The following is a 13629-nucleotide window of genomic DNA, read 5'->3' on the forward strand; positions in this document are numbered from 1 at the left end:
ATTCCATAGATTACCGTTGGACGAGTCTGAGGGTATATTGGCAGAAGACGTTGATCAACATTCGTTTAAAATTTGAAATATTCGAGTAGCGGATTGATGGTTCGATATTCATTTCACGGATTAAATAACGACGCGGTGCGAGAGAAAGCTCTCGGGGAACAATATGTTCAAGAATAGCGGGTAGGCGAAGCGTCTGAAGGAAAGTCTATTTTTAATCATACGGAAGAGAAGTTTGAGTATTTTGACCCTGTCTATCAAAAGTTGAACGTACGTCGAAACGCGTCGCCCGGTAAAATCTAATGTTTGTTTAACTCGCGGGCGTGTATTTCGAATTTCAGTTACGAACGAACAGCTGAATTTCCCATCAGCGTAACCTTTCACGTTTGCACCAGTTGTTAAAATTCTTGCTTTCGACCCATTTGTCTCAGGGGATAATATTATCACTTCAAATCATAGGTCAAATATGGACTAATATATAAACGTGAATCTCAAATTTTAAACTTTCAAATCTGACGACAATTTTTATAACCGTTTAGGGTCATGAAAATATATCATTGCATTCTTGTTTTGGCATTAAATAAATAAATTTATCTAATTCAGTTTAACTTTTTCATGTTTTTCCCGGTACCTACGTAGATCATGCAGACTTTCGTCCAATTGCCAGGATCATTCGACACGGTGATCCTCAGATAGATGAATCGTTTGAAACGCGCGCCAACAGACACGTAACTGTTATACACGCCGAGCTAACAATAGCCCAAATCTTTTCAATTTCGAACCGATAACTTCTATTTTCAACGGTTTTTGACCCATTTCAAACGCCACCCGTCGTCAACGATTAAAACAAACTTTAACGAGCGCGCCAAAATAACAGCTGCTCCTGCTTACCGTATACACGATATATATAGGTATAGGCGGGTGTGCAAGTATATTTAAATCCCCATTTTGATTACACTAAAAACAGAATGAACAACACCCTGTTCTTGATGGTTTTCAGTCTAATTTCCAATTCGACTTAAATCACCGCCTCAACGTTATCCTATTTTTCTTTTCAGCGTGTATTTTTCTTTCTTCTTGAAACCCTGTTATATTATGCAAACAGATGCGTATATATCGTTTTATTATACATGCATAACTAAAGCATGTGATAACTAATAGATATTATTACGATTGTATTTCAGTTGCAAACTCTATTTTGTTTTTCTATCATTATAAGTTTTTATTATTCAAGCACAAACTTCTATAGGCCCAAAAAATTATCGCAGCCTTGTAGTACATTATTGTTTTTCAACTCAAGGAATTATACACCATACTTCTAGTACCTAGTAAACCAAAACTTATTGAGATAGTCAAAAGTCGAATTACCACGAATTAGACCAAATTTAATAGAATTAAAACGAGTTGTGTGTCAATTACTTTGATTTCTATTTAATTTGTTTTAATTCCGTTTTTGACATGCTCAACTCGCGTTGGCTTACTGGGTAGTCTCTTCGATGCATATCTAGTGAATGTACAATTGCACGTTGATGTTACACCCGTTATAATTACACTTGTATCTATAAAATAACCTTGTGAAAATATTTATATATACATATACACATGCTTACAAGAAATACAAATAATAATAAATTGTAATGACTTTTGTACCTTAACAATCCTTACTCCCAATTACATGTACATGTATCTCGTATTCACTTCTTCCATCAATCTACAATATTATTTTTTATATATTTTTTATATATCAGTAGATTCTTCATTGACTTGACTCGGTGTAAATGCAATTGTGATTTTACAATAGTGATCGCAATAATAATTATAATAAGGTAGTATGAAAAGTAAATTACGGTTCATGCTTGCAGCTGCATGGTTTATATTGCTAAAAGTGATACTGAAAACTAGCCAATACCTGACGAATGTCGAAGAGAAGAACTAAAAGATTCAAAAGACCGTTTGTTTGTTGAAAACGTTGCAAAGATTCATAGATCAAAGAGAAGTGAGAATCAGACATAAAAGCGCTTGATCGAACATGAAAATACAAATGAATGCTAAAGTGACTAAAGAAAATATTTTGGTCGTTTAAGAAGCTGCAAATATTATGCGTAGATGATAATTTATTCATCCATTTAACTATATGTTTAGTTAGTTCTGGAATCAGAGAACCTGGTGCGTTAATGGAAGCTGGCATTTCAGCTGCTGCTGTGAAAGTAAATAACCAGATTCACTAGTACGCAGCTAGCCGATGTATGAATGTGTTTTAGGTATGCTTTAAAGAAAATCATAAAATAAAATAAGTCTCAGATAGAAAATGTCATATCTGCGCTTGTGAGAACGCCAGGAAAATTTTCTAACAAATGTTTTTTAATTTCATTTCCAAGTTTATGCAATTTGTCTTTTTCTCAGCCAGATACTATGAAGGTACAGGTCAAGCAGTTACCTTGGAATGCAGTTATTGTACAGCAATACGTCCGCAGTATGAATTCATCAACAATTATTATACGTACATCAGACTCTTTTAACCCTTTGATTGCTGAATTAATATATAATCACTGTTCAGACATGTCTTGACCTCACTTTTAAGATGTTAATGTAGCAAATATTCACAACCTTACAAATTTTTATCATTATTATGTCTATGAGTCAATGTCTTCCTAAACAGATTAAGTTTAAAAATTATTCTGTACCTAGTGATGATACAAAATCAAAAGAAATGCCATTTCTCATGGCACAATTTGCCGATATTTTTCGTCAATTGACTGATATTGCAGGATTTGTACGAAAAAATCACGCCGCAAAGTGTGAAGGAGTGTTAGACAAGTAAAGTTTCGGTCATTCTTTTTTCACTATTATAACGTTGGTTCTCTTCTGAATTATAGGCGATCGTTTGACCAGTATGAAATTTCAAGTGGAAATATTAGAAATTGATCAGTGTGACAGATGTTGTGATCAATATATAGGTATCAGAGCCTGGACTAAAGTAAACTTTGAAGATTAAGTTCGAAAATACCTAGCTTGCATTGAAATTTGAAAGATAAACGATAATGTGTACACGAGTAATTATAAAATACGACAAATATATAACCCATTATGCTTTTTTACTGAATTGAAACCATTTTGAGACTATACAACTAAAAATACTTTACCTGCCTAAAAACTCTTTAAGATGTTGTATTATCATAATGGTAAACTATAGGTATAGGTATGACGTATTTCCTTATATTTTGAATATAAAATCAGTAATCTGCAAATGATTAGAAAAAAGTAAACAAAAATTAATAACTATGAAACGTCAAACACCCACGTCATGGTATCAAGCTGTTTCTCTGTTTGTTGGCTTTTCCTTTTTTTTCACCGAAGGTCAATTTATACCCCATGATATGTACCGCATAGACTTGTCATACATACAGAGTTCATGCATAATAACGAATCAAGATGAGGGCGATAAATAGATCGCGATGAATATTAGCTATTCAAAGGAATCGATTTATCATTAGCTTCATAACCCATATGATAATATTCAGTCTTTCATCTGGCGTACGTGCTCACGTAAAAACTGCATAAAATCTACGATGACAGTGGAAAGAGAGGCATCAATTACTCGTTTTGGCAGCCACCCTTTCAAGTTTGTGTTCAACAACCACGTGAATTTGCAACGCAAGTTTTCCTCACCCTCCAAAGGCTCCATTGCCCAGCACCCAACACCATTCTCGCCCCTGATTAAACAATTTCAGTTACATTTGAAATAAAAAATTATGTGATATCAGATTTTTGCTTAACTCAATGTGGTACATATACTCACCGTGTGAAATTCTTACGGGGTGGAATGTGAGGAAATGGTATAGAAACCCCGGCACTAATAAGACACGAATTTCGTTCTCCGTAACATCTTAAAACTACAAAATCTCTCGCTCCCACGATTCCGCCGCCATGCGGCATTGTCACCTGATATATTATGTCGGTCTGCTCGTCTATCATCTGTTTGATAAATAAAGATTGAAAGCTTTTCTTCGAATTCACTTAAACAAGAGAGCAACAGTAGAATGAAAATTGATGTTCATGAGAGCTTAGGGAAGAAAACCAACCAACTCACTTGGATCTTTTTTGACTCTGCCAAGTGCTTATTCCACTTTGGAGTGTTTTCAATATTTTCGAATAATTCTTGCAGCAGCTCATGCGCCGAGATGTCAATTATTCCCTATAAGTTGGAAAAAGAACTTTAGTGTGAATTATAAAATTCCCATATTCTTAAATGTTGGAAGAAGAACTTACGGTGATCTTCATTATTTTTCCATCAGGTTTGGGAAGATGCATCGACGATATTGTGTCCCCGTCAGCAGTTTCTTGTTCTATAACCCAATCAGGACTGCTAAGTAGTTCCCATGAACGATCTATTATCTCGGCTCCAATTTTTTGGTATTCTTCAATCTTAACGTAAGAAAATAAGCAGTATGAAGAAAACGTAAATAATTTGGTATTGAAAAAATGTACTAAATCTTGTTTAGACTAACTGCGACATCAATTTTATTATGCATTGTTCGTCTATTCAACCGCAATGTAACTCCCATGCAAGATTTACATTTGGAAATTTTGTATAACTAAATACCACTTTTGAGAAAAGAAAAATAAAAAATTTCAATGCTTTTGAATCTCCTTTCATACTACTGGTCAGGGATCATTTTGACAGTCATTTATGATGCACTTGATAAGAATAAACAACGCTGAAATAGCAGGGTAATTGAGATATTGAACAAAGTGTTTTTGTGCCTTCCTAGTAATTGTAATACATAATACGTGAATATCAATTTCTACATTTGCCAACAGATGATGACTAACAAAATGTCATGCCCCTAAAAGGAGTAATTCAACAGATACCTAAGGTGCACAACAAAAGCGATTAAATGGAGCAGAGATCACAGCTGTCTATGAATCAGTCTTTGCTCCATTGTTCAAACTTAGACGAGTGAATGGTTTGTAAAGAATTTCAAGAAATACTTGCAAGGCAAAATTATTATCCTCTGTATTAACGGTAGAAGTGTAACACCGCAAGTAAAAGTAATGTAATCAATTTTTTTGCCTTGCCTTTCATGATCAAAACACAAGAAAGAAAAATGCTGACAAGATGACATCAACCATACATCTTCTTAGAATTCATCCTTCCTAACTTACTTTATTATGGCTGGCATTATCTATGTCATCCTTATCCTTGTACTTTTCTTTTTTGTGATCGCTATGTTCCAACATTTTATGATTTCGATCGCCAAAGAAGAAGCCTTTCAGAAGCTTCATGCTGTATGTAGCGAGCACAACTGTTGGTAACAGCTTGACGATGATCAAAACTGTAGATACGCTTGTAACGGCCTAACTCTCAATATAATACACTGTCAATTACACTTTAATATTTTTTCACGTTGCTTTGTAGCACCTGTTTCACATGCACATATACTGTCATCAGTTACACTGAACCAAGGTCATGTGACGATCGTTAATGAGATGCTTTAAAATGATAACTAAAAAGAAAAAATTATATTTTCAGAATCCACGGATTTGAGCTGGCTTCAAAGCGAACTGACAAGAAATATTTTCAATACAAATATGTCATGATCACTGGAATATAGCTAATCTTAGAGATTCATTTTTTAAACTCCTATTTAACTAATAAACAAAAAAATTGTTTTATCAGATAAAGTTTGCTTTTGTAGAAACCAGTACAATATTTCGGATTTTAAGAAAAGTTACCTATTTGCTAAAACATTTATTGTAAATAACGATGTACGATTGTACTTTTTTTATGTTTATGTGAACTTTTTCGTAACAAACCCTAAACGTAATCCTCTATCCTGCTCTTATTATACTGCCCCTGATAACTATCAAAGTGCAAAGTCCATTGCATCTTAGTGAAAACGTTTTCCTTGTTCTTCTGAATAGGCACCCATATTATAATCAACGTAAAAAAAAAAACAAAAGCAAACTTTATAAACAATAAATCAAGATTTTGGTTATTGTTTAATGTATAGAATCAAAATTCATGTATTTAAATATAAACTCAAAAAATAAATTTTTTTGGTTGACCAGTGTTATACTTCAATCTCAATAAACAAAAAACCTATATAATTGGCTCCTTTTTTGTAATAAATAGTCATTCACTAGTCTTTACTCTGAACTTTTTTTGCACAGATATGCATTGATTGTACACACGCAAGCTTTTTCTAGAATTTTTGTATTAAGTTACAAAAATATTTTAGATCGGAAAACAAGTTCTTAACACGAAAACTAAGTATGTCTGATAGGCTATATGCTTTCACTTGTTCACCGTACTCAGCAATAATGCAAGTGAAACTTCTAAGCTAATCCAAATACTCGCAAGGCCCCGTTACCACCATGGCATTAGTCAGAACCCCCAGACGCGTCGTGGACCAATAAGTAAATGAAGAAGTGGGGAGGGATATGACGACAATGCCTACTTTTGCAGACAAATTGTCCCGGCTGGAGCAGATCCAGATTAAGAGACTCTGGTGTTATGTGTGATTTGTTATTACGATTACTGATATTCTCTATTGGCTTGCTTTGCACAAATTTTTCGATGTGAGTTATCTCAACATCAGAACAAGGACCAATTGATAAAATGGTGTAACATTGATATACTGAAGTTTCTACCAACCTTTTCCGGGGTTAACTTGGGCAGTATTGGTCGGATGAAATGGTCTGACGATATTGTTCTCCCTGCAGCTAATGTGCCTCTCCCATCTTCATCGTCATCTGAATGCTCTGGCGTCTCCATTGGAGAATAAAAATTACCAACGCTTTCTGTGTAGTGAGAAAGTGGGCCAGACAAAAATTGTTGCAGAAGCGGTGCTCTTTCTGATCCTGCAGAACCTGGTTGAAAATATTTTTTTTTGCAAATTACGGTTCTTTGTACTATCAGGTTGAAAAGGGCACTTACAAGATTTATATTGCATGGACCAAGAGCTCGTTAATTAATTGTACAGTCACTTTTGTCCAATGCAATAACTTTTGGAAAGTAAAAGAATTCGAGAATTTGTAACTCACCTATAAGCCAATCTCTAGCCTGCGTTTCTTGAGGGATTACCCGAAAGTCGAAGAACCAAGCTTCGCTCCATGCCAGCACAAATGATGAGAGAATGAGCAGCACCACAAATACGGACAGGTTACTCGCAGACCACTAAAATAATTGCCAACACTAAATATCATCAACAATAAATAACAATATACATCAAATTCTTAAAGGAATTATTCTACATTTTAATTTAGTTACCAGCAAGTCGTGAGATTGAACAAAAAAAAATTTAGATTGGCAAGGAATCTAGCACTATACATCATACTTTTATTATTTCTAAATTGAAACATTAATTTCACTTACGTCAAAAAAAAATACTTTGGCGATGAGAAAAGCGCACGTTGTTGCGGTTGACAGCTACAGGGAAAATAAGTAGTGTAGTATTTCTCACATCCAATTTTAAGTTCGAATACATATATAAACGTATATTGTAAAAGAGAATATGATTGAGGTAGTGATGTTTTTTTTTTTATATAAATATAATAATTGAGAAATTCTATGATGACAGCAGATCAGCGTCCTGGAGTACAATCGGATAAAAAAATTAATTCGTACTTTTTATTCTACTAATTTGTGGTTTAAGGTGAACAACTTTAGAACTAGTGACATTTGCTAAATTGCACTAAACAAGGAAATAGAAATCGAGCCAACTGCTGCAATGATCTACCATTGAAAAATTTATTCTAGATACATCAGTTCTTCAATGACTTCTTTATTTTCGTTTTTATTTAAACGTATGTAACATTAATCTTTGGCATACCGTATATCATATTGAATCAAATCACTTACAGCTATGATTATCCAATGGTTAATGTACAAAAGTCCATAAAATAGAAGCAAGACAGTGAACCTAGAGACAGCAGCCATCTGTAAAAGAAAAAACAAAGAAAGAGAACAAATTATCACATATGTAGCTCCATCATTTTAAAAAATAAATGAACATGCAGAACTAGACCTAGTTACAGGTATATTCTCTAAAAATAGTACAGCAACATCATGTCAAATACCTACCACTAGATCAAATAGAGAAGTCTTGATGTTGTAGTGAATAACTTGATTCACAAATGCGTTTTTTATGTTGTCTCCACTAAACTGGAATAAATGGAAAACATTCGAGTATTAATAGGTAAGTTTCTGAGAATTGATTAGATTAGACAAGTAATTTTGACAGTCTGTTCGCTCGATCATGCGATCAGAGTTTCTTGAAACTTACCATTGTGCAAATGAGCCACATGAGGCAAGTGAATAATACGTCAAACGTGATGAATAGGCAAAAGAACCTCCTGACATTGGACATTCTTCCCTGGTGTCTGGTCCCTGCGATGAGATCTTCACTAAGCACTACATCGGATGCTCGGTTGATGCTGTGCTGGGTGAAAGAGCTTCTTTGGGATTGTAGTGATCTGTTCAACAGCGCCTCGGCAGCTGCTCTAATTCTCCGTTCGTCATCGATCATCGTAGGCTTTATTCTTACCCATAAGAGAGAAACGGTCTCCACAGTTTAGCGAAGAAGCTGAGACGATGTGTTTCCAGTAAGATTACGCATTTTATGAAAGGATAATTTTTTAACCAAACATTTTAAACAGCGCGTAGTGTTTACGATATTTTGAGTGACGTTTCAAAAAAAACATAACCTCCAATTTCGAATTTGTAAATTCACAATTCCCGTGGAAAGAGCCGCGCCCGGTACATAGTAATGGAATTGGGTGGCTGCAGAGGCTGCAGGAAGTGGAAGACGGAGTGGTTTCGCTTTATCGTTGTATCGGGAAACAAATCACATGCGGAAAAAAACAAGCCTTTGTTTTCCCAGTCTTAACTATGAATATCTCACCTTGTCTGATGTTGACGGTGAAGGAAGACCGTGGTGAAGGACAACAACGGCGAAATGGTGCTAGGTTAACAGTATATCGAACGTTGGATCCTCTGTAACGTAGTTTACTTAGTCGAGCGGAAAGATGCTCGAGGCGTGCGATGCTATCTCACATTATTCTTTGAACTGAATCATTTTTAAACTCCAACCAACAAGGCGCTTTGTATGCATCCGTGGTGTCCAATTTTTCTTCTGTCAGATCGAAAACTTGTCGCCATATTGAATCTAACATCTATCTTTCGTTTTGTCTTTTTGTTAAGATAATTCCTGTCCGATTCATTCAATTATTTAACGAGCGCGTTAACGAGACTCTCGAACAGCTGATTCTATTGACAGTCATTGACAGTTGATTGTGGCAATGTTGGTAATACATGCACGCGTCGCCAGCCGTTTAAAGTCTGAAGGCAATTCGCCTGACACTGTATCAGACAAGAATTTCAGCCTTCAGATATGAGACGCGGATGGAGTGTGAGTTGAAAATCTTGCATCGAATTGTAAAAAATATTACCTAACAAATAACGCCACTTTCCGACAGTAATAACTGGTATTAATTATCAAACAATTTGATCTACCATTGAAAAAGTAGTTTTTTCACACGCCAGGTGGTGACAAAGTCAATTTGATCGCGGCGTCATTCCTGGCAGAGATTTGAAGTAGGCTACAGAGTTTGCGTCAATTTCGAACAAAATTGTTTTATTTACTTCGCTGATGTTGTGTGAAGTGATAGTATATTTGATTTTTGGAAGTTTTTCTAGAGAATTTCCCCGACATTCTGCAATCAACTGTGGTATCTAGAATTATAACCACGTACATGCACACACTCTAGTCGGGCGTTACGTCACTAGCAGCTGACTGCAGAAGTGAATTTGAAGCAATGGCGTCCCAAGCCTCACCGCACAAGCCGAAAGATCTGCATTTACCCCTATCCCGAGTGAAAACAATAATGAAAAGTTCTCCATACGTTGAGACCGTCGGACAGGACTGTTTATTCCTTGTTGCCAAAGCAACGGTACGACAATATGCTCTATTCGATTAACGAAGCCAACAACTCTCAAGTACCGCGCCGAGTGGCTAGGCAACCGGCAGATGCCTTTTTTTTCTTTAATACCGCGGGAATTTCAAATGGGTGAGAACTCCGAAATACTTATATAAAATTATTGTTTTTCCTTTCATTTACAGGAACTATTTATTCACCATTTGACGGTTGAGGCCCACCGTCAAGGAAACAAGAGCGGTAGTTTGGACTACAAGAACTTGGCTGAGGTTGTACAAACAAGCGAAACACTCGAATTCCTTCGGGAAATAGTACCACGGAAAATTACAGTGAGGGAATTCAAGGAGATGATGGCTAAAAAAAATCCAGTGTCATCTGACAGCAGCTCATCTGAAAGTTCATCTGACTCTGACAGTGACAGTGAATCGGATAGTACTTCTTCACACGACGACGGAGATAAGAAAAGAAATGGTAACGGGGATGCCAATGTTTCCAGTAGTTCGAGTGATGAGTCTGTTAATAAAGATGCCAGCAAAAAGGAGAATGGACAAAATCAATTGAGCAACAGTGAAGAAGATTCAAATGAGGGTTAGAATTTTAAAAAGTTAGTTCTAAGATTGAATAATCATTAAGTTAGGTTTAGACACGATTATTTGGAGCAGAATCTGAGACAGCTGAAATTCAACTATATTTACGCAGAGAAATGAAATTTTCCCTAAATATATATAATGCACAAAGGAAAGGATATGGTTTACAACTAGGATTATCACAGTTAGATTCAGGGCACATTGAATTTTCTTCAAGTCAAATATTCCCGTGCGGATTTCTATTCTATTGAGCTATTTAGCTCAAGTAATTTTCCAAACAGTCTGTATCTACTTAAACCATATTGTTTGCTTGAATTTAAATTATTGTATAACTTATTTTTAATCATTAAATAGTTACGTATACAATACCGAAAATTTTGTTCTCTTAACACGTTGGCTTGGTGTTAAAAATTTTTACAAAACTAGCTATTTATCTTTATTCAATAATTGCACAAGTTGTATCGTTGGATTATTTGGAATTTATTATTAAGTTGTCACTGCACTGTTATGGCAGAACTACATTACGAACATCTTATCGTAAGGAATAATAAAAACACATTAGGTTAAACTTCAATGAAGGAAAAAGTAATAAATTATGTCACTTTTATTATCCTACCTCGTATTATTAATTATTATCCATCAACTTAGGTAAATAAATGTGAACGGATAAAAAAAATAAAAGAATTAAGGTGTTTAGACCATATGGGTAACACTGTAAATCGCTAAAAGGAACAAAAGTTTCTACAATTTCTAATATTATTCTTGATGAAGTTTTTTTGTTGGTAGAGCATCCATTGTGATGATGTAGTCTTCTTCATTAAGTTTTTTAGCCAAGAAATATATCTCAGCTAGTGCAATGATCAGAGCAAAAATTATACCCAGTAACAATCTAAATCCAAAGTCCAAATTACCAATAATTAATTCTATGCCAATAAAGCCAAACATAAATCCAGCAAGTACGGAAAAGATGAACTGGGCAACAGCGATGAGATGCCTATTCATTTCTTTCACTGAAACAAAATGTACCAGTGAATAAGCATTGAAAAAATAGTCCACACTGAAATGAGAGATATTCAGATAAAACTGGAAGAAAAGTTAAGACATTTTCCTCACTTTGGTAGGCGATTGTATCCTCAGGAAAATTTTTCCTCACTGAGTCAATGTTCTTAGTCATAGCTCGATAATCCCGACTATTTTGTTGAAGTATCAATTTCTGAATTCTAGCCTCGAGCTCGGGATTTCTAGGGGTCACTTCTGGCGCTGGGAGAATGATTTCAGAATTTTCCAAAAATTCGTGGATGTAGAACTTTTCGTCAGATGTTTTTCTCCACTCTATCAGATAATTGTTCAGCCATCTGACATCATCTAGTCTCAGCACAACATTTGACCGCTGTTTCTTAGTTGAATTTTTTAGCGTAGTTATGCCATCTGGTGCTTTTTCTATATCAGTTACTTTTTTCACTATAAACTCTATCAAAGCAGCACCAGGTTTGATTGTTATCAGAGGATTTTTAATCGGTCCTACAGGCATTGTGACTTCTTGTTTTAGAAATCAGGGCAAAATGGGGTTGGAAGTGGGAAAAGATATATATATATATATGTGTGTAGAACAATACCAGGATTTTCAAATATTTATCTGGGTTGGAATGAAGTTTATCTTTTCTTTATCACAGTTCAATATCTGAGTGTTACAGAAGGTAGGAATACAAGGGAATAGAAATGAACGAAGGATTGATTAAAAAAACACTAAGGAGAAATGTGCAACTTTTCTTCCAAGTCGGTGTAAAATTCTCTCAGCTCTTCTTCTTTTTCCTCAAAAGTTTTGTCCACTTTCTCGCACTTGTCGCTCATGTCATTGATGAACTTTAGCCACTGGGCTTTTCTGGCCTCTCGGTTCACTTGAAGTTTATTTTCCTACAAGCAATATAGTGGAATTTAAAAATATAAGCGTTTCCTTCAGCTAATAATCAAATAGCAATTAATGAAAATCTCGTTTGTCTATGGCGATGATTGGTTATAGAATGCTCATTCCGGATTTTGCGGGGATCCTTGAGAAAAAATTGGTTCGTACGTGGTCTGTTTTGTCCTCTTTTTCAAGGACTCGTTGGCACATGCTAAGCGCAACATCCAAATTGGCTTTGAGGCTAGGCAAGTGGCAATCGCCGAGCTGTTCCGTACGGTCAAATTGACTCTGTCCAAGCTCAGTCGAGTACTCTAGGATTTTGAACAGCCGCTCCACTTCTCTGTCCCCTCGTTTTTCCTTGAAAAATCGATAAGTCAGTGAAAATACGACTCGTCCTGAGAATAGAATCTTATCAAGGAAAAACCCCAAGTAAAACAACGAACACACCTCAAACTCCCGAACGAAAAAGTTGATCTCGCCCTGGACGAACGGTCGATGGTCAAACAGTCGGCTCCAAATTTCACCAGCGTCTGAGGAAGACACGGGGTGATAGGGAGGGCAAGTATATGAAATGTGAAATATAAATTAGTCTTGGAAAATCCTGACAAACTGTTTGAAGCTTTGTAATTAATCGTACTACTTGTCACATGATCATCACACCTTTTGCCACCGACGCCATATTTATTCTTTCGTATGTCAATTGCTGTCACGTGAACGAATCGAACGGCTCGCGGTGCATCTTGGGGATTTCGACCGCTTTCAAAATTCGAAACTGCACATAGATGATATTGAGTTTTGGGTGGAACTTAATCGGTGGGCATCGACGCGATCATGCACTTATCATACATTTTATTTATAGAATGTAATACAGAGATGTAAGACTATGATGTAACTACAATTGCGCCAAAACGATGTGCTGTGACAACCCACTGCGGTGGCAATTATGAATTTCAATTTTGTCAAAGTTGATCCATTGTTGCGCTTAACTGTTTTGCGAGATCGCAAGATACATCGAAATTATTATGCTGTAAGAATTGATTTTCATGTAATTAGGATCAAGTTGATTGTGCTTCAGAAGTATGTGCAGACATTATCATGCGCCAAGTACAGATAACTTACTTCTACGTTTACATGACATAACCCTTCCGTAATGTCGGCGCTGTTCGACTTAGATTGCTGCTTTTGAATGCAATCAATTATACG

At 35.7% G+C, this 13629-nt stretch overlaps 4 protein-coding genes across 6 annotated transcripts; 1 reads left to right on the top strand and 3 right to left on the bottom strand.

The window, feature by feature from the left end:
- Positions 1-2317: 2317 nt before the first annotated feature.
- LOC124297005 (steroidogenic acute regulatory protein-like) lies at positions 2318-9474 on the bottom strand. 3 transcript variants are annotated; one of them, XM_046747551.1, is made up of 11 exons: positions 8904-9474; positions 8286-8585; positions 8084-8164; positions 7859-7939; positions 7376-7426; positions 7045-7177; positions 6656-6870; positions 4267-4422; positions 4088-4192; positions 3797-3972; positions 2318-3710 (listed from the first exon to the last, which is right to left on the bottom strand). In XM_046747551.1, the coding sequence occupies exons 2-11, from the start codon at positions 8526-8528 to the stop codon at positions 3515-3517; spliced, it is 1437 nt and encodes a 478-aa protein (XP_046603507.1). In that variant the 5' UTR covers positions 8529-8585; positions 8904-9474; the 3' UTR covers positions 2318-3514. The 3 variants fall into 3 exon arrangements, with proteins under 3 accessions (XP_046603507.1, XP_046603506.1, XP_046603505.1); XM_046747550.1 differs by having other exon boundaries at positions 7376-7429; positions 7862-7939; positions 8286-8541; positions 8904-9471; XM_046747549.1 differs by having other exon boundaries at positions 7376-7429; positions 7862-7939; positions 8904-9469.
- Positions 9475-9631: 157 nt separating this feature from the next.
- Positions 9632-11112, top strand: LOC124297010 (chromatin accessibility complex protein 1). Its single transcript, XM_046747556.1, has 2 exons — positions 9632-9951; positions 10122-11112. The coding sequence occupies exons 1-2, from the start codon at positions 9817-9819 to the stop codon at positions 10527-10529; spliced, it is 543 nt and encodes a 180-aa protein (XP_046603512.1). The 5' UTR covers positions 9632-9816; the 3' UTR covers positions 10530-11112.
- On the bottom strand, positions 10983-12054 carry LOC124297007 (transmembrane protein 199). The gene is made up of 2 exons (XM_046747553.1): positions 11637-12054; positions 10983-11533 (listed from the first exon to the last, which is right to left on the bottom strand). Exons 1-2 carry the CDS (start codon positions 12052-12054, stop codon positions 11280-11282), a joined length of 672 nt encoding a protein of 223 aa, XP_046603509.1. The 3' UTR covers positions 10983-11279.
- Positions 12055-12170: 116 nt separating this feature from the next.
- On the bottom strand, positions 12171-13120 carry LOC124297011 (biogenesis of lysosome-related organelles complex 1 subunit 5). The gene is made up of 4 exons (XM_046747558.1): positions 13087-13120; positions 12874-12956; positions 12595-12783; positions 12171-12437 (listed from the first exon to the last, which is right to left on the bottom strand). Exons 1-4 carry the CDS (start codon positions 13103-13105, stop codon positions 12270-12272), a joined length of 459 nt encoding a protein of 152 aa, XP_046603514.1. The 5' UTR covers positions 13106-13120; the 3' UTR covers positions 12171-12269.
- Between the last annotated feature and the right edge of the window lie 509 nt (positions 13121-13629).

Source organism: Neodiprion virginianus, chromosome 2 (assembly GCF_021901495.1).
Source record: "Neodiprion virginianus isolate iyNeoVirg1 chromosome 2, iyNeoVirg1.1, whole genome shotgun sequence".
Classification (NCBI taxonomy): domain Eukaryota; kingdom Metazoa; phylum Arthropoda; class Insecta; order Hymenoptera; family Diprionidae; genus Neodiprion; species Neodiprion virginianus.